The sequence below is a fragment of the Elgaria multicarinata genome, chromosome 1, assembly GCF_023053635.1.
Source record: "Elgaria multicarinata webbii isolate HBS135686 ecotype San Diego chromosome 1, rElgMul1.1.pri, whole genome shotgun sequence".
In the NCBI taxonomy this organism is placed as follows: Eukaryota; Metazoa; Chordata; class Lepidosauria; order Squamata; family Anguidae; genus Elgaria; species Elgaria multicarinata.
Window position 1 is genome coordinate 77,764,672 of NC_086171.1, and position 26,279 is coordinate 77,790,950.

General features: G+C 46.2%; 1 protein-coding gene across 1 annotated transcript; it reads right to left on the minus strand.

Annotated features, from left to right (window-relative positions):
- Nucleotides 1-4,851: 4,851 nt before the first annotated feature.
- Nucleotides 4,852-20,684, minus strand: LOC134392210 (lipocalin-like). The gene is made up of 7 exons (XM_063116342.1): nucleotides 20,541-20,684; nucleotides 10,397-10,536; nucleotides 9,440-9,516; nucleotides 7,498-7,611; nucleotides 6,676-6,777; nucleotides 5,540-5,565; nucleotides 4,852-4,933 (listed from the first exon to the last, which is right to left on the minus strand). Exons 1-6 carry the CDS (start codon nucleotides 20,637-20,639, stop codon nucleotides 5,540-5,542), a joined length of 558 nt encoding a protein of 185 aa, XP_062972412.1. The 5' UTR covers nucleotides 20,640-20,684; the 3' UTR covers nucleotides 4,852-4,933.
- Nucleotides 20,685-26,279: the final 5,595 nt, after the last annotated feature.

A 26,279-nucleotide genomic window follows, 5' to 3' on the forward strand; every position in this document is an offset into this window, starting at 1 on the left:
TCAATTGGTTTTCAAACCAATTGAAAACCATTTTCAAAGTGTCACATCTCCTTCTCCTGCTTCTGTTGTGGAGCAGCCAGCCAAGGAGTTGCCCGTTTGATTTTCACAGCAGGAGAGGCTGCCTGCTTACTGGTGCCAGCCTGACCCTTGCCTTGACCACTGTTTTCAGTGGAGGGGCAGGAGGAGGAGGAGGAGGCGGTGGGTGCTGGGGAGGAGCAGCAGCAGGCCGAGGCTCTCTCCCCAGTCTCATCCCACACCTCTTCCACTGCAACCCCTGTTTCTGTGGCAACACCAGAGAGCTCAGGCGGGCAATTGGTGTCACCACGGAAGCGAAAGACAAGTATAGTGTGGGACCACTTTGAGTTGGGAGCGGATCCCCGCTTTGCTGTCTGTCGCCACTGCAAACTCACCCTAAGCAGGGGTTAATCTACAGGGCATTATGGAACCAGCAGCATGAAGATGCATCTTCAGAGGCAGCACCAGTCGATCTTGCTGGGGAAAGAGGCGAGCAAGGCGACTGGTTCCAGGGGAAAGCCGAAGCCTGCTGCTGACACTGCCACTCTAAGCTCTCCATCTCCCATCCCCACAAGGGTTAGGCAGGCAACCCTGCAGGACATGGGGTGGGGGAAGTATGGACCCACAAGATGGCGTTTTCCAATGCCCACCCAGGGTGCTACTGTGGTGGGGCATCTGCCGGGACTGACTCCTCCCCAATACTAGATCTATGACATGTCACTCTGCCTGCCCCTCTGCTAGCCTGTCCTCCTCGGTGACCGACTCGCTGGGATGGTTTGCGTTTGCAATGCGTGACTAACTGCAGTGCTGGCTTAGAAACCAGCCATCCTGGCCTCACTTCCTTGTGCCCCCAGAAATGCCCGCAGCCTGCCTGCCTGCCTGTCTGCCCGCCTCCCCCGGGGTGCTGCTGTGGTGGGGCATCTGCCAGGACTGACTCCTCGCCTGCTCTGCCTGCCTCTCTGCCCGCCTGGTCCCTGGGAGATGGGCTTTGCGGTTCGTGCCCAGCACCCTCCGGCACGCTTGTTCCCAGTCATCCTCCTCTGTGCCCCTCAAGGCGTAACTGCTGGCTTAGAAAGAAACAACCAGCCATCTTTGCCTCACTTGCTCCTTGCGCCCGCTTACGGGTTGGTTTGCTATGCGTTAGTGCTCAAGCCATCCTTGCGGCACTACAATGCATGCTGCCTGCCTGCCTGCCTGCCTTCCCTCCCTTCTCCCCTTCCCGCCTTGCAGGGATGGTGTATGTGTCTTGCTTTGACTCAGGGGAGAAGTCCTTCCTGCGCTCACTTAGACTTTATCAAGTTCAAAAATCCATTTTTCAAGTGTGGAAGAAGATTTAGGGTTATCTCATGGCATGTTGGGATTTCCTTTGAACTGGCCCCATTGAGCTGTCTGCATTGCAACTTTAAATCCCTGACATACTGGAGTGTCCGATTTTCAAAACTTCCCCTAACATCAGGGGATGATGGGATTGGCTTGAAACTTGGCATCCATGTGGGCACATGGGTAAGCTGTCATGGGACCAAAGGATAGGTTTCTGACGTGCAAATTGACATAGTTGTAGAATGGGACTTGATTTGGGGTGAGTTAAAAAGTTTAAGCCCCGCCAAAAATCAGGGGATGATGGGATTGCCTTGAGTCTGGGCATCCATGTGGACACATGGATTAGCTTTCATGGTGCCGAGTTTGAGGTTTCTAACGTGCAAATTGACGGAGCTATCGAAAGGGGTGTGAATGGGGTGCCCGATTTTCAAAAATTCCCCAAAAATCAGGGGATGATGGGATTGCCTTGAAACTCGGCATCCAGGTGGACACGTGGATAAGCTATCATGGTGCCGACTTTGAGGTTTCTACCGTGTAAATTGACGTAGTTGTGGAATGGGTCAATTTGGGGTGAGTTAAGCCCTGTCAAAAATCAGGGGATGATGGGATTGCCTTGAATCTGGGCGTCCATGTGGACACATGGATAAGCTTTCATGGTGGTGAGTTTGAGGTTTTTAACGTGCAAATTGATGGAGCTATCGAAAGGGGTGTGAATGGGGTGCCCGATTTTCAAAAATTCCCCAAAAATCAGGGGATGATGGGATTGCCTTGAAACTTGGCGTGCGTGTGTATATGTTCATGAGGTGTCATGGTGCCAAACTTGAGGTTTCTAACTTTCACAGAAAAAAAGTTGTATACTTTTTTAGCTTTCAATGCAACCCTATGGGGGGGGGAAACGGAGCTCCGATCCGGATCCGGAGCTCCGCAGCGGAGCGGAGTGGACATAGGCGGAGCTGAGGCGGAGCGGAGCGGCCCGATCCGCAAATCGCAGATTTGGAAGAGAAGCGGAGCGGGGGCTCCGTGCACACCCCTAGTTTTGCCCGATTTTTTATTGTGTGTGATTATGTTTCATTCTCTGTGTGTGTGTGTGTGTGTGTGTGTGTGTGTGTGTGTGTGTGTGTATGTGCTTCACCTATTGTTTTCCTGAGCATCACCAGTTTTCCTTCAGTGTGAAAAATATTTTCGTTGTTGTGTTTTATGGAGACAAAGATATGCTTTGGCATCTGGGACTCAGACCCCACCTCTGCTTTGTACAGTTTATTTGTTTATTAGCCAAGTTTACAGTTTATTAGCCAAGTTTCTTGTCTCTGAACCTCATCAGTTTGCCAACAGTTTGTTCCTAATGGACATTTATTGGAGCAAAATAATTAAATGAGTAAATAAATTACAATCACCACCATCATCATTGGTTCAAAAGAGTGTTTTTTGTGTTTTGGAGCCCAGACAACATCTCTGCCTTGTACTTGGGTTTTGGGGTAAGTTACCTTTCTTTTATTCTCACTAGTTTGGCTTCTGGAAAATAGATTGTCTGTCACCCAATGTGGCAGCCATTTTATGAGTGATCAAGGTGCCTCATGGCAGCCATTTTATGAGTGATCAAGGTGCCACATGGCAGCCATTTTATGAATGATCAAGGTGCCTCATGGCAGCCATTTTATGAATGATCAAGGTGCCTCATGGCAGCCATTTTATGAATGTTCAAGGTGCCTCATGGCAGCCATTTTGTTTTTTCACTCCTTTGTATTTATTTTCATTGCTATGACGTATGAGTTTTACTTTTGTTTTTATTGCTCTTTTATCTGAATTGTACATCACCTTGACCTCCTAGTAGGGAGAGGGGTGATTTAGAAATGTGCCTAGTAAATAAAGAAATTCACAAATCCTTGTGAAAAAGCAGGCGTTCAGACCCCCTCAGATGAATAACCTTATGTTTCAGCTGCCTACAATCATATTACTGCTTTAGGAATAATATTAGAACATAGGAAAAATGTTATTGCTTTAGTTAGGGTGAAAAAGCCTCGTGTGGCGCAGAGTGGTAAAGCAGCAGTTTCTGCAGCTGAAACTCTCCCCACGGCCTGAGTTCGATCCCAGCAGAAGCTGGTTTCAGGCAGCCGGCTCGGGTCGACTCAGCCTTCCATCCCCCCGAGGTCGGTAAAATGAGTACCCAGCTAGCTGGGGGAGAGGTAATAATGGCCAGGGAAGGCAATGGCAAACCACCCCGCTATAAGGCCTGCCAAGAGAATGTCAGCGAAAGCTGGCGTCCCTCCAAGAGTCAGTAATGACTCAGTGCTTGCACGAAAGGTTCCTTTCCTTTTCTTAGGTAGGGTGACCATATTTTGCAAACCAAAAAGGAGGACAATATGGCTGCCCTCAGGAGGCATGGCCACCCCAACATGCCCGGGGGCGTGGCCTTGGTCAGCATCCATTATCATTATCAGCAGCAGCTGCTGTCCTCCCGGTACCTCCGCCGCTATGCTCTTTCGCCGCATGGCCTGGTCCGCAGCCGGTGTCCGCCACCTGGGTCGTCTGGGCCTCCGCCAGCAGGGTGAGGAGCGAATTGACCCCCGCCCCTTGGGTCTCGACTCATGCGCCAAGATCCAAAGGGCGGGGCTTTGTGTTCACTCCATGTCCCAGCCAGTCGGGGCAGGGAGCAAAATGCTGTGCTGACGCGATCGCATCAGCGCAGCTGAAGGGCTAGACTGGCCCTGGGGGGAGGCGGGGGCTGGGAGACTCCATCCCAGAAGTCCAGGAATGCGTCTTCCAGTCCCTGCCCCCAACGCCGATCTAGCCTTCTGCTGTGCTAGATCGGTGCTGGGGGAGGGCTGGAGCGCCCGTTCCCGGAAGTCCGGGAACGCGTCTTCCAGCCCTTTTCCCCAGTGAATTGGGGGCCAGTCCTGGTTGGCCCGGCGACCTCCGTTTTTCCGGAGGTCTCCGGTGTTTCCAGTGCATCTGGTCACCCTATGAAATAGGTTCCCCACACCTGACCCAGAGAAGAAAAGCCCCATAAGTGTTTCCGCGTGCCCCCCCCCACACTGTCTGCCTCCTTTTCAGACAGAACCTTTGACCAGGGCAAGTTGACAGGAGCATGGCGGCTTTTCCCAGACAGAGAGAAAAGCTGCAGCTGTGCAAAGACGCAGGAGCCTTGCTGGGGAATGGAGTTGGCCACCCTGATTTGGGTGGGGGGAAGAGTGGGGAGGGGAGGGAGAGAGGGGCAGCCAGGAGGGAGGGGCACCCTGCAATGCTGGACGAGGCGCAGCAGCCTCCGAAGCACGTGCCGCAAGGGGAACGGCAATGGCCCCCCAAAGAAAGCTCTGGGTCTAAAGCATCCAAGTGCCCACCTTCCTGGGATGCTGCTGGGACCACCCCACCCCACCCCAAAACTCTACAAGGAGGAAACTGAGGCAGCGACACCACGATTGTGTCTTACACTTTTTTATTTTTAAATCAAAGGAGGTCGTTACACGCGATCAGGAGCGGAAGGTGCTTAACGGGGCTCAATGGGGAAAGGCTGCTACTTCGGAGTCCAGGAATGCAGACTGGGAGCTGGAGCGTCCTTCTTCCCTCCCTCGACATGAAACCCGGATTTTCAGTCTGGTACCTTGAGAAGGAAAAGCCCACGGGGTCAGCGGAGGCTGGTGGCTCGGATGTCAGTGGGGCAGTGAATCTGCTCCGGGCTTCAGTCTGAACCAATCCAATTTCTAAAGAAGCTGTGCAAGGTGCAAACTGCCTTGGACAGCTCCTTTAGAGTTCTCCGGACTGAAACCTGGAGCAGATTTACCGCCCCACTGACATCGGAGCCACCAGCCTCTACTGAGAACGCTGAAGAGGCAGCAGTAAAGATTTCTGCATTCTGGATATTATAACCCCCATCTGCTCGACTCCAAGAGCCTCAGGGGCGGGGGAGCCATTTCACAAGCCCACCATCTTTCAAGAAACGCAGTAGCTCGTTTTATTTATCAACCCATAAAGGCCGCAGAACTCATTGCCACAGGATGGCCCTTGGCTGAAATGGCTTTGAAAGAGGCATTGGAGCAGCCTTGCCCAACATTATGCCCTCCAGATGTTCTGGACTACAACTCCCTGGGGATGATAGGAGTTGTAGTACAACGCATCTGAAGATCAGCAGGATGGGTAAGGCTGACAGCGTGTCCCCTGCAGACATTAGCATTGAGGTATCGGACCACGGAAAGACAAGATGACTCACCTATACAGACTCCGCCATGCACAGATCTGTCGAGAGAGAAGACAAGGGCCGGGGGTCAGGAAGGGATCACTGGACCTTAGAATTGGCTGCGGGAGAAGGGACCCGCAAAGGTCCTCTAGTCCAACCACAGGCAGACTGCTAGGCGAAACCACCGCTCTCACATGCCAATCAACTTATGCTCAGAGGCACTACGCTGCCTGTGTGACTCCATCTTGGATTCTGGGATGTACACCTGTCTAGAGGCTCGTGGCCTTCAACCTTCCACCCCAAGCTGCAATGCAGCACTCACTTTTTAAGGGTTTAAATGGAATATGCTTGTTTTTATTCTTCTTCGCTAACCTGCTTACCTGCTTTTCTTCTTTCTTTCTTTCTTTCTTTCTCGCTCTCTCTCTCTCTCTCAGATGCCCCCCCACCCCATAAAAATAAGACAGCTCCAATGGTGAAAGGAAGTTTGTGAGCTTTGGCCACCTGGAGCTTATCTGCACTCAATGTAAATCAAGTTGGGCAATTTCGGGGGTGGGGGCGTCTGGGAGTCACTTTCCAACTCCAGGAACGCCCCACGCACCCACCCACCCCCGCTGCACTCCTACACTTGGCCTTCCTAAGGGCTCCCTAAGGGCTCCCCTGAAATTTGGGTGCAAAATGCCCGCCCATTTGCCCTGCTGCTGCACCACCGCATTGCAGTAGCCATACAAGAGGACGGGGTGGGGGACGTATGTTGCCCACCCCAGGGGAAATGAATTAATGAAGGGAAATAAATTAATTAATGGGATGTAAATGAAGATAAGGAGATGTGGAGGAGAGAAAAGTCGCGACAAAGAGGGAAGCGATATTCTGGTTTTTTTTGGGGGGGGGGATACTCAAATTGCAGAGGGCCCCGAGGAGCCACAGAGCCCCATCCATGACTGTGGGTTGGGAGGAGTCTGGGGTGGGGTTTGCGCATCTGAAAATAGAGCCCTCTCCCCTTTCTCATGATGATCCAGAGGGAGAGCGCCGCACTCCTTTCCACGGGGAGCCCCCACCCCATTCCAAGCCCCGGAAGTAGCCCAGCAGCTCCCCTGGCCCTGCTGCTGCTGCTGCCTTGCCCCCTGCCCCCCTCCGCCATGGGGTCCTCCTGCCCTCAGCGTGGCTCTTACCCGTCCTGGGCAGGATTAGGATATCGTCCTGGGTGAGTCCCTCTGCCAAGGCCACCTGGGTGAACTTCTCCAGCAGATCAGCCTGGAGCTGCTTGCTTCTACCTGCAGGCAGAAAAGGAAGGGGCGTTGAGCAAGGCAGGGGACACCTCCAGACAGAAACAGAGAGCCAGGGAAATCATAGAATTGTGGAGTTGGAAGGAACCACAAGGACCATCTAGTCCAACCCTAGAGGGGACTCCAGCAGTGGCCAGGCCAGGTGTCCACTTGCCATAAGCACAATCAGCCAAGTGAACCCAGGGCCGCAAGACCCGATGGAATTGATCGACTACCGCCACAAACAAAGCTACTCCACATTCCCCGTTTCCTGCTCTCAACCTTGACTGGCCGGTGGGAAGCCCAGGGCAAGCTCCACAGGCCGGCAGGCACGAGCCTCAACCCTGCCCATTGGCAAAATCGGGCCTCTACCAGACAGACCCCAAATTGCGGCTTTCTTCGAGCTCTCTTAGCCAGCTGCTTTTTAGCACACACACCACACACACACACACACACACACATACCGAGGTGCATGTTTGGCATGGCCAACTGCCTATGGATGGCTATTGTCCACCCACACGTGTCAATAGAGTGGCACACTAGGGGTGCCTCTCTGCTCTGGGCAGGAGCACATGACTGTCCCGCCTCTCCCTCCACACAAGCTGTCTGATTGAAAACCATGCCAGCTCCCCAGTCTTTTGTCACCAAGATAGACAGCCCAACAAGGGTGGAGCCACCAGGGAGAACAGCCTGCCCCCTGGTGACGGGCAACGGGAGGCAGGTACGTACCGTACAGCATCACCATGGTGGATGTCTCCCCAACGTTGGACATCTTAGCGAACAGCAAAACATACTCTTCGTAGTTGGTTTCAACCACAAGGAACTCGTCGTAGTTCCCTGAGCCTGAAATTGAAGCCGACATGGAGGAATCTGGACTGATGCTGATCAAATTTTATTTTTTTGTATTATTTATTTATTTATTTATTTATTTGGTGTGTGTCAGACTGGGACTCAGGAGATCTGGATTTGAGTCCCCACTTGGTCATGAAGCTCACTTAATAACTTCAGGCCAGTCACTGCCTCAGCCTAGCCTACCTCACAGGGCTGTTGTGAGAATAAAATGGAGAGCAGAAAGATTGTGTAAGCTGCCTTGGGTTCATTTCAGGAGGGAAAAGGGTAGGATATAAATGTAACCGATAAGTAAAGCATTTTTAGCCTGCTCCTCAGTCGTAAAGGCTCCCAGAGACTCTTACATACAACCAACAAAAGCAAGAGGGTCTCTGTCCACAGCAGGCTTACAATTAAAAAGGCGCGACGCCAAAGGAAAAAAGGAGGAGGAAGGAAGAGTAGGGGAAGCAAGCAGACTTCCAGCACAGCTGTTACAGCGGCCAGTCTTCCGCTCACAGGGAAAACCCTTCCATCTGGCCAAGCTCTCGGTGACGGGTCCCATTCTGAGATACTGGAAAGTGGAAGCTGACGCTGAAGCTGATCAGGGCTCAGGGAGGAGGCGGGCAGGAACAGCCTTTCTGGGAGACCAGAGCAGACCCCTCCTCGTTCCGAGGCCATTGGCCTCTGGGTGAGCTGGGGCTGCCGGCCGCTGTCGGAAACAGGACGCTGGGCAGCCCAGGGAGGCCGAACTGCAGAGCCACGCGAGGTCTCAGCCCAGCCCTCTGAGGCCCGGGCGCTTCCCTTGGCCTCACTCCCTTTCCCCTGTCCATCAGTCACTCGGTGGTCTCACAGGCTCTGGGCAGCCTTTTCTCCCCAGAACCAAAAAGGCTGAGATGCCTCTCCAAAGGCATTTGGAGCATTTTGGGACGCAGCCCCGGAGGTTCAGCACCTGCAAACTAGCCCAACGCGGTCTCCTCCATCTTCCCCTCCAGGCATGGAAGGTGGGGGCCCCTTGCCTGCTGAGCAGGGACTCAGCCGCTGAACTGCCTTTAGGAGCACTGGGGGTCCCAAGCGCCATCTCTGGAGGGCCCCAGCGCTCATCAGCAGAGGCCCTGCTTTGCGGCAGAAGGGCCCCTAGGGTCTCCGGCTAGAAAGGCATCTTGGGGGACAGATGAGGAAAACGTCCCTCTGCCGGAGACCCCGAAGACTTGCTGCAGGCAGCATCAGAGGAAGTGAACCCACGGCTTGACTTGGTGAGCAAGGCAACGTGGAACGAGGCTCTCTGGGGCAGCTCAGCTGGCTCATGGGCCCCTCTCTTGGGCCAGTGGCCAGCGGCCGGCGGCCTCAGCTTGGCATCTCCCACTCCTAGAATCAGTTTTCTGTTGCCGGCAAAGACCAGGCTGTTCCATAGGAGAGAACAGGAGGGATTAAGTAGGGTGACCATATGAAAAGGAGGACAGGGCTCCTGTATCTTTAACAGTAATGTAGAAAAGGGAATTTCAGCAGGTGTCAATTGAAGTGGGTGAAATTCCCTCCTCATCAGAACAGTTAAAGCTACACTAGCTATAGTAGAGTGGCCAGATACAAAAGAGGGCAGGGCTTCTGCAGCTTTAACTGTTGTGATGGAGAGAATTTCACCCACTTCAATTGACACCTGCTGAAATTCCCTTTTCTACATTACTGTTAAAGATACAGGAGCCCTGTCCTCCTTTTCATAGGGTCACCCTAGATTAAGGCCAGTGCTGTACCCAGCTATTTACCAAGTGGCTCCCAGCACCAAACAATGAGTCCGGCTGTTCTCTCGGCCAGCCTGGTCCCTGCCCTGGGCAGGGCTCTCACTTACGTGGGCTGGTGTAGCTGAAGTGGCCGGGCTGCTCCATCTGGCTGAAAAGGGTTTTTCTCGTCTCACACTGGTCCAGCCTGGAGCAGAGGGAAAGACACGGAAAGGATGACCCAGGGAGGCGCTGCTGCAGTGTCTCCACGGCCCCAAATCCAGGGGTGCCCCAGTCCCAAATCAGTTGCCGATAGGGACCAGCTCATCCTACTGGGGGGGGGGACAGACCAACCCTTGCTGGGGCACTGAAGGAAAAGTCCATCTTCACAGTACATCGCACAGAGAACCAGTATGGTGCAGTGGTTACAGTGTTAGACTGGGACTTGGGAGATCAGAGTTCTAATCCCCACTCAGTCATGAAGCTCACTGGTTAACTTTGGGCCCAGTCCCTGACTCTTAGCCTAACCTACCTCACAGAGTAGGATAAAAATGGGGAGGGGGAGAAAGATCATGTACAAGAGGAAATAAGGCAGCATAAAAATGTAATAATAAATAAAGGCGTACATTTAAGTATAACGTGAAAATAAAGTAATTAACCCCTGGAACTCACTGCTGCAAGACAGTGGTTGCTGGCTTAGATGGCTTTAAAAGGGGGGAGGATTATTCACCTTCGTGTCCCGCTTGTGGGCTTCTCAGGGTCCTCTCTGTGAAACAGGAAGTTCTGACCCAGCAGGGCTCTTCTGGTGTCCTTCTTAGGGCTGCCTTGCTGGATCAGACTGCTTCCCCGAGCCCAGCATCCTGTCTCCAGCAAGAGCAGCCAACCTGATATCCCTGAAAACCTCCCAAGCAGAGGAGCTGGAAGCCAAGAGCTGTCCCCTGGTCCTTTGCCTCTGTCTCTTGCCATCAGGGTACGCTGCACCTGAACCTGGAGGTTCCACTCCCAGCCTTTGGGGCAATGAGTTCTGGCAGCCGAGGCAGCACCCCTAGGGACCCCCCTGAAGCTGCACCAGCCTCTGGTCTCCTTACTTGGGATAGGTGGAGCTGACTTCCAGGCTGCCATCTTCAGTGGGCGTGACCACCGTGGTGTACATCTTCATCACCTGTTTGTTCTCCTGGAACCAGCTGGAGTTGGAGGCCAAGCCAATGCTGAACCATCTCCCTGTGAACTGCACACACAAAGACAGAGCCCCATAAGGAAACCGAGAGCCACTGACGCTGCTTTGCCTGGAAAAGGGAGTGGGTGACGGGGAACAGGCCCATCCTCTGTTGCTCCCGAGGGAGGCTAGAACCGATGGGTGCAAACTGCAGGAGGGCAGATTTTGGCTAAACACTAGGAGGAACATCCTAACAGGGAGAGCTGTTCAGCAGAGGGACAGACTCTGCCTCTGGAGGTGGTGAGCTCTCCTTCATTGGAGGGATTAAAACAGAGGCCGGGCCTGTCAGGAACACTGTAACTGCACCATTGAAGGGCCTGCGTTGAAATGAGGGGTCAGACTAGATGGTCCTCAGGGTAGCTTCTACCTCTGTAATTCTATGGTTCATGGTCTCATTTTCTCATTTCCTTTTAAACCTTTTCTGCCCATTTCAGCTCCCTTCACGACTTCTCTCACCCTCTCATTTCTTCCCCACTTTTCAGTTTGTGAGAGCCAGGTGCAAGCTTTTGTGTCTCATGGGATTCTTCCTCAACATGGATATTAAATGACGGTGGGGGAAGCCAAGGCATATTGGCGCCTCCCCCCAGGGCAGCTTCATTATTCCACCTTCACCTCCACCCAACCATCAGCAGCTCTCAAATGCTGGAGAAAATATGTGGTGGGAACAGATATGTCAAAGGTCTGGGGGGTCGTTTTAGGGAGGGAGGAGTCCTAGGGTGATCATGTGGAAAAGAGGACAGGGCTCCTGTATCTTTAACAGTTGTATTGAAAAAGGAATTTCAGCAGGTGTCATTTGTATACATGCAGCACCTGGTGAAATTCCCCCTTTGCCACAGCAGTTAAAGCTGCAGAAGCCCTGCCCTCTTTTGTATCTAGTCATGCTAGGCAGGGCTCCTGCAGCTTTAACTGTTGAGATGAAGAGGGATTATCACCAGGTGCTGCATGCATGCAAAGAACACCTGCTGAAATTCCCTTTTCTATACAACTGTTAAAGACACAGGAGCCCAGTCCTCCTTTCCCCTGACCCCACCACCACCACCTGTCTTCTGTCTGTCTGTCTCCATCTAATCCTCCTTGCATAGGCTAGAAAAGAGCGGGGTGGGAGCAGTATTGGCCAATACAGTCCCGCCCTGGTTATCAACAGCAGATCACAGGTCTTTGTATTTGATTTCGCCTATTTTCCATGTTGTTGTTTTCAGATATATATATATATATTTATTGCTGTTTTTATTGTGTTCTTACTATTTTATTGTGTTTTTATCACTTTTAATATCTCATTGGTTTTATGGATTCTATTGTTGCAGCCTGTAAGTATGGGCACCGGTTTGGAAAAGCAAATGATCCGTTCAAAAACACCAACAGGTGGGTAATCATGTTGATCTAACCCTGCCTTCCCAGTGGTGGCAGGCAGACTACAACTTCCAACATCCTCAACCAGCATGTTCATTGGGGATTATGGAAGTTGTAGAACATCTGTGGAACGCCAGGTTGGGGAAGGGTGAAAATTGATTAGAAGTATATCGATTGATTACAATGGCGTTCCTGACTAATTGGTCAGCAATTGGTTTGGGGCGGGGGGGGGGGGAGACATTATTTTAAATATTATTTTTAATACTCTTTAATACTGCAAATGCTATTGTTTCCTTATATGCACATGTGTTTACTTTTAATGGATGGATTGGCTACTGCAATTAATCAAACCAAGTTTTCCTTTTTTTAATCAGATGGCAATGCGAATACAGCCACGTCAGCCATGGATCTCTGTTATTTCCCTTGCAGTGTGAACACAAAAGGCTTCAGGCTTCTTTCCAGAACATCACAACTTGGTCACATGAAGTTATTAGATTCCAGACCCTGGCAAGAAAGCTGGCATTTCAACCGGCAGAGTCCTAGAGTAGAAGATGTTTATATGACAATAGGAGTCCAACACAGGCAGAGGATCAGCACAGGGAATGAGCAAAGGGGGCCGAAAGCCTCTCTCCAATTCCTTTGCTCAGGCACCAGCAAGAGAGTTGAATCACTTTCTTCTCACCCATCTAATAAGCAGCACTTGGTCTGAGGCCCATCTCGGCCCCCAAAGAATTGCCTTCTATCCCTGGCACATACCAAGGCAGAGACTGAACTACAGGCTAGATCTATTGTTCTACTCTGTATCTTCCAAGCCAATCCTCTCTTGCAAAGGTGACTTTGCAAGACCTTAGATCTGAGTTGCCTGGCAGCTCAGGTTTAGCCAAGCACATCTGGGCTAGCTGCATAGGAGGCTTTGCAAAGCACTCCTCTGCTTTTTCACCCAACAGATCCTGCAAGGGGCCCATTGGCATTCCAGGAGCAGAGCTTGCTAGGTCTACACAGAAAACCTTGCAAGTGACACAGCTCCCCAGACACAGGTCAGAAGAAGGGACAAACAGGGGCGGAGCCTAACAGTCCAATGGAGCAGTAAAGTTCTTCTCAGCTCCCGATCTCTGAAGCCTAGAAGTGCATTTATCTCCACTTGATCAGCATAATAATGTGAGTAATCTTTACAACGGATTTATGAACCCTCTGTGCAATTGAAAATGTGAAAAGCACCTCTCAGAGTAATCTGAAGGAAAGTATTTTCTTTACTTTTGCTTTTGCCACTCATTGAGAGAGGGCGTCACAGAAACAACAATAAACAACTTTGATGAAATGCAGAGCCTTTTAAGTGAAAGTGAATCAATTCATCTGAAGGAAAGCACAGAGAGGTCACTAATTAAGTCGCTCTGGAAATAACTTATGGAGGTGGAAGGAGGGGGGATTGGAGGAGCGACGAAGAGAGTGTTTATAAAAGTGAATGCTAAATGCCAAAATAAATAAAAAATAAATAAAGGGAAACCAATTTGGACCAGAACCAAAGCACACCCCTCTGATAAATCAGTGACCAGATTAGTAAAAGAAGAAGATAGTACACAAGACGATCTGGCAGTAAACTCACAAACTGCTGAAGGCGAGAAAATGGCGGATGAGTCTGGAAGTAAGCATTCAGACAAGAAGAATGGCATAGCACCAAAATCAGCACAGGATGACAACTTTTCTAAGCTGATTGAAATGATTCAGAATAATAATGAAGCCTTAGTTCAGGAAATGAAGAAAAATAAGGAAGAAGTTATCAAAAATGTGCAAGAAGTTAAAACATCAATGCTGAAGCTTAAGAAAGATATGGAACAAACAAAAGCAGAGGTTCAACAATTATCGAAGCAGGTGGATGTGAATCAACAGCAGCTGAACCAACCTAATATAAATTTTGATCAGCATGAATTGAGGCTGATTCACCTGGAAGTTCACTCTAGATGTCCAAATCTAAGCATAAAAAATTTCCCTGAAATGCACGGTGAGAATTTGAGAATAAGCATTTTGGGACGGTTTAAGGAGCTGGCTGCAGATATGGATCTAACACAGCAAGATGTTGAGAGAATACATCGAGTGGCTGGAAACAGAGCTAGGGCTATGCCCAGAGATATCTTGGTTAGATTTGCTAACTATTATAAAAAGGAGCAGTTTATGAAGAAATTAAGGCTAATAACTACACTGAAGTTTCAAGAAACACCAGTTCAAATCTACAATGATCTGTGCCCACAAACCATTGAATGGAGAAGTGTTAGACCAATAATAGCAAAGCTTAAGAGGGCAGGGATTGCTTACTCATGGGGATATCTGGTGTTCCTGAGATTTATGCGTGAAGGAAGACAACATAGAATAACATCTCTGGAACAGGGAATGTTACTGCTGAGACAGCTAGGGATGGATGAAGAGACATCAACCCAGCTGGAAGGAGATGATGAAGAGTGTCCTGGCCCAAGTGGGATTTAAAAGATTTATTTTTTTTAAAAAAAAGGAAGGAGATAAGAAGAATAAATAATGAGCTGGGGGCTTACTGCATCGGGACTGTGGGTTCTATCTCCCCCCCTTAAAGGTTGTAATAGCCATGACCGGGGTGTTTCACCAACGGAAAGGGGGGAGCAGAAGAGGGGGGAGAGGGGAGGGGAGGGAGGGGAATTGGGGGGGAAAGGGAAGGGGAGGGAATAAAAATTGTGATTGTTAGTTGGTGTAAGTTTAATTTTGTAGTGTTGGTGATAATGTGGGTGTGCACAAGGGATCTACAAAGAGTAAAACAAATACATTACGGATAAGAAAATACAAATCTCAACACTCAATGTGAAAGTGCTCAGGGCAGTTGTTAAGAGGAAGAGAATTTATCTTTCTCTTTATCTTTCTCAGATAATCTCTGACAATTTGGCAGGGCTCCCGGCTGCTCTTTTATCCTCAGTCAGAGTGCTGAGTCAGAGTTTCGCAGCTGATCTCTGATTGCCTGGCGTTTCTGTTGGAGACGGCTAGACCGGCGTCTGGTGGCCTTCTCTGCCCGTAACTGGCTGAAACCGGGCTTTTCCGTCTCTTCCTCAGATCCCTGCAGCTCCTCCAGAGTCTTTGCCGGCATCAGGCCCTCAGAGCTGGCAGAGGTTCCTGCTGGCCTTGGCTCCTCTCCCTGAGGCTCTGCCACAGCCTCTGCCAGTCTATTCTCATTACCTGAGCCAGTCCCCTCTGCACTGGGTCCAGCCTCTGCCAGCTCCCCCTCATCTCCCGACTCCATTTCCATGCAGGGCATGACATTCTACAAGAAACTCATCAAGCTAAAGAAGGTATAAATGAGTTATGCTTAAAGTGGTTAGTGTTGTATGAGAAGTCAATGGGGACCTCAAAAAAAATGATGTGGCTATAATTATCTCGAAGAAAAGTGGATTTAGCATATTAAAGAGTAAAAGAGATGGGAAAGGGAGATATGTTATGATACAGGGGCAAATGGCAGGGGAGTATTATACTTTAGTTAATATTTATGCCCTTAATGAGAGACAAAGAGAGTTCTATAGAGAAGTATTTAGAGAAATAGAGGAAATAAAAAAGAATATGTAATATTGGCTGGAGATTTTAATATGGTAATGGACAATAATTTAGATAAGTCAAACCATGAAAGGAGGAATAATATTACAATTTTAAATAAAATGATAAAGGAAAAGGATTTTATTGATGTATGGTGAACGACAAGGGCAGGGGAGCTTGGTTATACCTTTTATTCACCAGTCTACAGAACATTCTTCAGGATAGACTATATCTTTGTTTCAAAAGATCTAGCAACAAAGGTTTGTAGCACACAATTAGGGGCAATTAAAGTAACTGACCATGTATTGGTAAGCATGGATTTCAAAGTGAAAAGAGATTATAGAGAAGCTAATAGATGGAAGTTAAATACCAGAATATTAAAATACGAAAAGGTAGTCGAAAAAATGGAGAAGGAATTGCAAGAAATATGGGAAATTAATGAGAATGGGGAATGTCCCCCATCAGTCTTGTGGGATACAATGAAGGCAGTAGCTAGGGGGATTTGTATTAGAGAAACGTATAAATTAAGGAGACAACAAGAGGAGATACAGAAAAAATTGGAGGATGAAGTTAAGAAGCTTGAAAGAGAGTATTTGCAGAACAGATATAAACAAGTTTTGACAGAATTACAAGCAAAAAAGAAAGAATTAGAAAATAGAAATTTAGAAGAAGTGCAGAAGAACTTGATTTATTTAAATAGAGAGTATTTTGAGAATAGTAATAAGAATTCTAAGGTGTTGGCTAGGGTCACACAAATAAAAAAGTCAAAGAACTTGATAGGGATAGTCAAAGATAAATTAGGAAAGCCATGTAGTATTATGAAAGGGAAAATAAAGATTTTTCAAGAATTTTACCAAGAATTATATAAGGAAAGACACACACTGAAGATAAGGATGGGAAGCTATATAGATAAACATATAAAGACCAGTCTGATAAGGGAAGATAAAGATTTAATGGAAAGATAAATTTCTCAAAGCGAAATAGAAGAAGCTATAGATAAATTAAAAGGGGGAAAATCCCCTGGTATAGATGGGTTGGGATCGGAGTATTATAAAACATTCAAAAAAATAATAGTACCGAAATTAATGAAATTGTATAATGGGATAATAGAAGGAGATAGGATACCACCGTCATGGGAACAATCACTAATTATATTAATTCCAAAGCCGGATAAGGACTTAACAGTCCCAGATTCCTACAGACCAATTTCATTAATAAATCTGGATGCAAAAAATTTATCAGCTATAATGGCAAGGCGAATGAACACATTTATAGGTAACTATATTGGGAAGGATCAGTGTGGCTTTGTAGCGGGAAGACAAATGCATAATTTGGTTGAAAGAGTTCTAAACTTAACACAGGAGATAAAAAAAGAGAAAGATAAAAGCAGGAATAATAGCTTTAGACACATTTAAAGCATTTGATTGTGTGAGTTGGCTAGCACTAAAGAGGATAATAGAAAAGATGGGATTTGGAGAAAGATTTTAAGGTCTAATAGAACAACTATATTCACAAAATTTAGCTTCAGTAGTAGTAAATGATGGAATTACAGAAAAAAATACAACTTGCCCGAGGAACAAGACAAGGATGCCCGCTCTCACCAGTCTTATTTGTATTGGTTATAAAACTATCGGCAAACGTGATAAGAGATGATGATGATATTGAGGGAGTAGGATGCAATGAAAAAATAAAAATAAATATGTTTGCAGATGATACAGTATTGACAATTAAAAATCCATTAGAGAAAATGGATAGAATAAAACATCATCTGAGGGAGTTTGAGGAAGTGACGGGATTAAAAATAAATTGGACAAAATGAGAGATGATGTTGTTTAATTATACTAAAAAGGAGGAGAGAGATTGGGAGAGTAAAGCGAAGAATATGAACGTTAAAGAAATAATAACATATTTGGGAATTAAATTTACAAAGAATTTAGAAGATTTAGAAAAGGAAAATTTAGATAGTTTGAAAAAAGAAGTTATGAGCAAACTAGAAAAATATAAATGGATAAATTTATCTTGGTTTGGAAGAATAGCCCTAATAAAAATGAGGATTTTACCAAAGGTAATTTTTTTATTTAGAATGTTACCAATAAGAATATCAGAAAAAGAATTAAAAAGTTGGCAGAGTATAGTAAATAATTTTTGTAATGGTGATAGAAAAGTGAGGTTAAATAAAAACAGTTGGTATGTAACGCAAAAAAAAGGAGGGCTAGGGCTCCCAAACTTAAAATTATATTACGTAGCTAATAGTATGAGACATGTAGACGAAAGTATGATAGGACTAGGAGATTTAAGTTGGTTGGAGGATAGAAAGAGAGAAGATACATTTGGAAATTAGAAAATATTTTTTTTAGAGATTATGCAAAGAAATGGGGGGAAGAAATAGAGAACCCCCTTTTAAAAAATCACTGGGAAATATGGCGAGTATACAAAAAGGATTTACTTCCGAGTATTTCCCCAATATCACCAGTGATAATGATGCGGAACTTTCCAGGAAACTTAAAAGATAAGTTGGGGAAAAGTTTAATAGAGAGGAAGGTAATGAAGTTAAAAGATTGGTTAGAAAATATGAGAACCCTAGAAGAACTAAAGGAGAGATTAAAAGAGGGGAATTTGTGGTTAAACTATTTTCAATTAGAATAATGGACGAAGAAATGGTTAAAGGATAATGGAGAGTGTAGAGTGCTTACGAAATTTGAGGAGCTGATTTTAAAAAAAGAAACTAAGAAAAGGGAAAATAAATTAATAAAAGGGTTAATGAGTGAAATATATAGAATACTAGTGGAAAAGGGGGAGAAGGAAAGTGTTGGCAAGGTGGTTTGGGAAACTGACTTGAAGGAACAAATAGGGCAACAGAGCTGGGAAGGAATAGGGAAACAAAGAGTGTTGAGAAATATGTCTGTGAGGATATAAGAAAATTATTATAAGATTATATGGAGGTGGTACCTAACCCCGGTGAGATTAAATAAAATAAGTTGAATTCAGCAAATTGCTGGAGAGGTTGTCAAAAAAAAGGAACTTATTTACATATGTGGTGGGAATGCAAATTTGTACAAAAATGATGGAAAATGGTTTTAATGAGATAAAAGAAATTTTAGGAATGGAGATTAAAGAGACACCTATAGTGGCATTGTTAGCATTATATGGAGAATTAAAATGTAGTAAAGAGACAAAAGAATTGATAACAAATTTGTTAACAGAAGCAAGGTTAATGATATCTAGGAACTGGAAGGTTCAAGGGGATTATCATATAGAAGATTGGTATAAAGAAATATGGGATATTGCTATTAATGACAAATTAACATGTAATACAAAAGTTAGACAAGGAATGATAAAAACGAATGATTTTGAGGGAATATGGAAATAGTTCCTAGAATTTGTATTATCAAAGGGGAGTGGGAAAGCCCCTCCAGAAGAAGCAATGAGATTTTGGAAACAGGAATAAGATCCCGTGGTTGGGGGGAGCACTTTTACGTTAAGTATGATTATGTTAATAGAATAAGCTAGTATATATGTTATCAATATTATCTAATATTTTATGTATTTAATGTATTTTATGTATTATGTAGTAGGGGTGTGCACGGAACCCCCGCTCCGCTTCACTTGCAGATCCGCCATTTTCAGAGCGGGCCACTTTGCCCCGCCCCCATTCTGCCCACTTCCGCTCCGCTCCGCTCGGAGCTCCGGATCCGGATCGGAGCTCTGTTTTTCCCCCCATAGGGTTGCATTGAAAGCTAAAAAATTATACAACGTTTTTTCTGTTCAAGTTAGAAACCTCAAACTCGGCACCATGAAAGCTTATCCACGTGTCCACACGCACACCAGGTTTCAAGCAAATCCCATCATCCCCTGATTTTTGGCGAATTTTTGAAAATCGGGCACCCCATTCAGACCCCTTGGGATAGCTCCGTCAATTTGCACGTTAAAAACCTCAAACTCGGCACCAGGACAGCTTATCCATGTGTCCACATGGATGCCCAGACTCAAGGCAGTCCCATCATCCCCTGATTTTTGGCGCGGCTCTAACCTCTAACGCACCACCCATAACCCTAATTCACACCCCTTTCGATAGCTCCATCAATTTGCATGTTAGAAACCTCAAACTCGGCACCATGATAGCTTATCCATGTGTCCATGTATAAGAATATAATAATATGTTTAAGAATATTACTAAATATAGGGAAATGGGACAAGAAGTGTGTGTATGCTTTCCCCAAAATGCTCAATCTGTGGCTGTTGCACTTCACAAAAGCAGTGCACACAATCAGGCTTTAAGAGAGGGGAGGGGGGAAACGAACCAAACAAACAAACACACTCCAAAATTTAAAAATAAAGTTTATATTAAATCAAAGTAAGGGGAAAACACAGAGCAAACTAAGCAAAAAGTCAGAAAGAAGCAAACAAACACACGCGCCAAGCTAAAATCCTAATCTATCTCCAAAGTACACAGCAGCAGCTAGCTAAGTAGACCCTCTCCCAACGAATGCTAAACCCACAAGACGCTGAGAGCTCAAAGATCTCAGGATGACTCTGCCTTAGTTCCCCCCCTCGAATGCTGGGATTGGAGGATGCTTCATGAGGAGATCAATTCTCATCAGGATTGGGAGTTGAATGTGCCTGTCATCGCTTCAAAAAAAGAGAAAAAAACCCAAACCGTTTGTTGACCCGATTTTTAAAAAATTCTAGCACGCGACCCGCACGACGTAGAGAGGTGAGAGTAGTCTCAAAATGACCCCCATCCACGACTCTCTGTGCACAAGAATTTCCAGAATGATAGCTTCAAAAACAACCCAGTTATCTGCGATTATTTCCCGCAATGCAATCCTATGGCGAAATGTTTTCAAGATGGCGATCGGAGCGCTCCGCCTGAAATAGGAGCTCCGAAAAATGGCCGCTTCTCTTCGCCTTGCTTCTAGGGGTCCGCGGTCCGCTTCTACTCCGCCTCTGGGTAAGGCGGAGCAGGCCAATCCGCTACTGCTTCTCCGCTCCTAATCGGAGCGGAGCACATGCCTATTATGTAGTATTGTTTTATTGTATGTATGTATGTTTGAAGTATTAAATAAAATCTTTTTTTAAAAAAAACAAAAAACAGAAGAAGGGACAAAGACAGGTTTGGTTACCTGATATTGCTGGAAGTCAGACTGCACCGGGGTTTCGGCCTGGGCCTGGACCAGACAGCCGAGGGCGATGACCAAAAAGCTGGTGAACGGTGCCTTCATGTCAGAGACTGCTCTGCTGTGCTCTGCTCTGCTCTGCTCTGTGCACGGCCTGCCCTGCAACAGCACAACTGTGGGTGAGAAACTCAGCCCAGCCAGCTATATATGCAAGGCAGAAAGAGGCAGAACTAGTGATGGGGAGGAGAGGGAGCATGTCTGAGCAATAGGACCACAGCACTGAGATGCCCCCGCCCCTGCCAGAGAACTGTTCCCAGCTGTGGCCTGGAGCAAGGGAAGGTTTAAAATCCCGCAGGCTAAACATGGTTTTCCAGCCAGCCCCACTGCCGGCCAAGACCCCAGCAGAGAAAGAGGCTGTGGGCCGACAGCGGAGGGGGAAAGAAAGACAGCAGTGTGTGGTCACACGCAGCGCACACGGTTCAAAAGGGATGGCATGCAAAACGTTTTCCATTCCTCTGCTCTCTTCCTCTGCCCCGGACAAAGAGCCACATTGCCTCTTTCAGCAGATCATGCTACTGTAAGCAAACAAAACAATTGTTGTTTTTAAATGGATACTGTTGTTTTTATACTGTTTTTATGTGTGTGTGTGTGTGTGTTTTTAAATTGTATACTTTTAATGTTTACTATTTTTAAATGTTGTAAACCGCCCAGAGAGCTTCGGCTGTGGGGCGGTATATAAATGTAATTAAATAAATAAATAAATAAATAAATAAAACAAAGTCCACATTTGAGAAGCCCCCGCTCTTGAGCTCCAGGTGACCCCCTGGCCTTTTCTGGCGTAATCCCTCACCACGTGCCAGGAGCTTACCGCAGTTTTGTGGCTTGTGGCCCTTGCTAGAAAGGAATGTACTGCTGCAGGGGCAAGAATCAGCCTCGCAGTGATTAGGTGAGAACATAGGAGCTGTCCTGCTGGATCAGAGCAAACGGCCCACCTAGGCCAGTGCCTGGGCTCCAAAAGCACTCTTCGTGCCCGGAGTGCAGCACTCTGAGATAGACTACATCTATCCTTGGAGGTTCATAGAATCATAGAATCATAGAATAGCAGAGTTGGAAGGGGCCTACAAGGCCATCGAATCCAAACCCCTGCTCAATGCAGGAGTCCACCCTAAAGCATCCCTGACAGATGGTTGTCCAGCTGCCTCTTGAATGCCTCTAGTGTGGGAGAGCCCACAACCTCCCTAGGTAACTGATACCACCGTCGCACTGCTCTAACAGTCAGGATTTTTTTCCTGATGTCCAGCCGGAATCTGGCTTCCTTTAACTTGAGCCCATTATTCCGTGTCCTGCACTCTGGGAGGATCGAGAAGAGATCCTGGCCCTCCTCTGTGTGGCAACCTTTTAAGTATTTGAAGAGTGCTATCATGTCTCCCCTCAATCTTCTTTTCTCCAGGCTAAACATGCCCAGTTCTTTCAGTCTCTCTTCATAGGGCTTTGTTTCCAGACCCCTGATCATCCTGGTTGCCCTCTTCTGAACACGCTCCAGCTTGTCTGCATCCTTCTTGAATTGTGGAGCCCAGAACTAGACACAATACTCTAGATGAGGCCTAACCAGGGCCAAATAGAGAGGAACCAGTACCTCACGTGATTTGGAAGCTATACTTCTATTAATGCAGCCCCAAATAGCATTTGCCTTTCTTGCAGCCATATCGCACTGTTGGCTCATATTCAGCTTGCGATCTACAACAATTCCAAGATCTTTCTCGTTTGTAGTATTGCTGAGCCAAGTGTCTCCCATCTTGTAACTGTGCATTTGGTTTCTATTCCCTAAATGTAGAACTTGGCATTTATCCCTATTAAATTTTATTCTGTTATTTTCAGCCCAGCACTCCAGCCTATCAAGATCACTTTGAAGTTTGTTTCTGTCTTCCAGGGTATTAGCTATCCCACCTATCTCAGTTCTGTTTACCTAGTGTGGCAAAGAACATCAGAAGAGCCCTGTTGGTTCAGATATTCAATTAGTAGCCCATTCCAGCATGGAGTTGCATTCCAATGCATCTTGAGAGCCTGGGGTTGGGTAGAACTGAGCTATGAGATTCACCAATGTTTTCTTGGTGGTTGGGGCAGATGGGTGACGTGTTGTAGTAAATAACTGGCAAGGAGTCCAACTGCATGAAGGGGAGGCATCCCAAACAGGCAGCCCCGTGTTGGTTTTTATTAAGAACTAAGTGGTTACATTTCTTGTATACAAGCTATGATTGGTTAAGTACAGCATGTTAAATGCATGATTACCTCGTGCACAGGGGGTGCACAGGAGGTGTTGGTTAGTGTGTGTTCAGCATGAATATACCATATAAGGGTTAAGGAAATACGTGCTCATAGCATAGTGATTTCAATACTGTATTCTGTGGCCCTTACGTCAGTACATTCCAAGGCATTGGCCGGCAAGGACCAAGATGTTACTTAGCAAGGCTTTATCTTAAAAGTGTTATCCTGTGTTCTAGCACATCTCAGCATGGTATGCCAATACTGAAAGTGTGCCAAAGAGAGGGATAACTATTTCCCCTACATCTCCCCTTTTATTCTTTTAATTGTAAAGCCTTGTAAGCATAATAAATTTGGCGTTTGCTTGGTTTTGAAGCCTTGGGACGGCAAGAGGGAACACACCATGACAGTAATCCTGGGATACATTGTATGAAACAGCAGAAGGTGATTAATAAAAATACAATCAATACAGCATATTGAAATATAGTTTTGAACCATCCTGTTGGAAACCAGGACCACAAAAACTTCCACCATTCAGGTGCAATATCTTGTTTAACTGCATGTGCATATTTTTTAAGTAAGTCCAGTTGGTGTTGAATTCTGTGAGATTGAAACAGCACATATTTTCCACAGCTTCGCAGCCAAGATGTCTTTGTAACAACAAAAAGTCTATTGCAGCTCGATTGTCCAGTATAGCATGCCTTAAATCTTGTTGTTCTTGAATCAAAAGTCCAATAGCAATGGAAGTACTATTAATTGTCTTTGCTAGTAAACATGCCAGATGCCCAAGTTGTTTGGCATTTCCCACAGCCAATCCAGGAACCCCGACAAGGCTCATAGCCAAGGAGATATATTCTGCTGGACTTAAAACAGTAACATTTCCATCACAAACTGCATTCATAGTCTCAGTCTCTCTTTTCTGTCGAATGCTTTTAGTAGGCCGGGGTGGTAGAAACACTGTCAAGCGACTAAGACAACATTGTGCTAATGTTATATTAGCTGGTACATAATTATAAGTACAAGACCCACATGTGAAAAACCATCCAATTGGCAATATAATGTGTCCATAGTTACTTGTTACATTTTCTATCTTTGAACAATTCCACAGAGAAGGCCCTGGGGACAAACAACCTTTTAGTGGACGGTGAATAGAGCAATTTACCATTCTAGCACATGTGTTATTCTTGTGGTTTACAACATATGGGGTGTATAACTGTATAGCATCTTGGGGTAACTGGTATGTAGCAATTCCCCATTGGGCCATGGTATGATAATGAATCTCACTAAAGTTCAGAAATTTACTCAACTCAGTAACATTACCAAGAGAACCAGGAGCTTTGCATATGGGAATGAGACATGTACTAAGTAATCCATGCATATCTGGAGCATCAGTAAGACAGAAATCAGTGGTGTTTACTATTTTTGCTAACTTTATCCATACATTGTACTGCATTCTATCATGTAGTGGAGTGCTTATAACTGGACAAGTTATACAGCTAAATAACAGAATTATTGTCAGCAAAGAATTAGCATTTAAGCAAGCAAATGTAGCAACTAGAAAATTCTCTGGAGTTGGATCAACGTGCTGTTGCTCCAATAATTTTTGAGCTTGAAAAGATAACGCCTTTATCTCTCCCCATGTTGGTTTATGTTTTTGGACGGGCACCCTGCCACGTGCTTTCAGGGGGTCCTCCTGAAGTTGTAGGGAGAATTCTGGAATCGGGTTGGTCAATCCTTGATGCCACGACATTCTCTTTCCAGGGCTTCACACACCGTGCTGGAACCCACACTGGTCCTGTTGGAGTAAGCACAGCAGCATAACCCCGAGCCCAAGTGATCAAGGGGACAGGGCCGTGCCAGACAGGATTAGGTAGCTGCCGGTACGTGACCAGCGGCTGCGGCAGAGGGGTATGCATTTGGAAATGTTGTTGTAATCGGGTAGTATTAGTTGGTAGGAGAACATTCAAATGGTTAATAGTGAACAACACTTTCGCCAGCCATTCCTGGCGGGAGCCCAAACCAATGGGGATCCCTGCTTTTTGTTTTTGTTTGTATAAATGCTCTTTCAAGGTACGGTTGGTGCGTTCAACAATAGCTTGACTAGTGGAATTATATGGAATGCCAAAAGTATGTGTAACCTGCCAGGTTTCACAGAACTGTGCAAAAGAAGTACTGCAATAAGCAGGTCCATTATCTGTTTTTAAGGCAGAAGGTATTCCCATTACTGAAAAACTTCTAATGCAATGATTAATAACATGTTTTGTTTTTTCTCTTTTTTGACATGTGACCCAAATATATCCTGAGTAAGTGTCAACTGACACATGAAGGTATTTCCATGGAGTGAAAGGACTAAAATGAGTAACATCTATTTGCCATAGCTCATTGGCAACTGTGCCACGAGTATTGACACCTATATCAGGGGCTGAATGTACCCTTGTGCACTGTGGGCATGATTGGATAATGGCGCGTGCCTGATCTAATGGCAGCTGAAACTGTTTTGCTAAAGCTTTAGCATTTTGATGATGAAACGCATGGCTTTCCCATGGAGTTAGTTTTTGCACAGCTAGAGCTCGAAGGGATTGATCAGCCACTTGATTACCAGTGGAGATCTCCCCGGGGAAGGGTTGATGACTACGGATGTGAGCAATAAAATATTCATTGGTGCGGTGAGCCAACAGAGTCTGCAAGGTTATAAAGAGACCTAAAAGGTTCTTATCTATGACTGGGGTTACATAACTTCCTGGAAGACCACGTACTACATTGTTAACATATAAACTGTCTGTTATTAGGTTTAGTGCTTGAGGAAATGTGCGGAAGGCCAAAATAACTGCAGCTAGTTCAGCTCTTTGAGGTGATTTCTGGGTCAGTGTGAACATGGTTCTCCACTGATCTTCTTGTTTCCAGGCCACTACTCCTCTCTTTGGGCTTCCATCAGTGTAAACAGTAAGGGCTTCCTTAATAGGGAAGTCATTTTGTAAAGGCTTGATTTTAACAGACAATTGACTTAAACATTGCAGTCAAGGGTCAGCAGGAATATGATATGTAACTTGTCTTACAAAGCCTGCTAGGGCAGCTTGCAATTCTTCAGAAAATGACACTGATCGTTCCCACATCTGAAGAGGCATGGGAACTATCAGAGTTTCTGGATCTTGGGCTAAAAGTGCTCTTGTACGCTCTCGAGCTTTAATAATCAGATTGGCATACATAATTGGTTTTGTAGAGATTGTACAGATAGGGCTATGACTGAGATACAGCCATTCAAGTATGTGTGTGTGACGATTGTAGGTCTTAGTGTTGCAAGATCTACTCCTGAACTGAGTGTCACAGGTTTCAATGCGTGTCTGTGTAATAACTGCATATGGTTGACTTAACCCTGTAAGTATAAGAACTTGACAAGGTTGATCTAACACCTGGCGATCTACCCAAATTTCTTTTAAACGTTCATTGACTAAAGACAAAACTTGCAATTGATTAGTGGTTAAA

Coding starts and splice junctions, on each gene's coding strand:
- LOC134392210 (XM_063116342.1), bottom strand. CDS start 20,639: ATGAAGGCACCGTTCACCAGCTTTTTGGTCATCGCCCTCGGCTGTCTG. Junction 10,537..20,540: donor CTGACTTCCAGCAATATCAG/GTAACCAAACCT, acceptor TTGTGTGTGCAG/TTCACAGGGAGATGGTTCAG. Junction 7,612..9,439: donor CTTCAGCTACACCAGCCCAC/GTAAGTGAGAGC, acceptor CTTCAATTTCAG/GCTCAGGGAACTACGACGAG.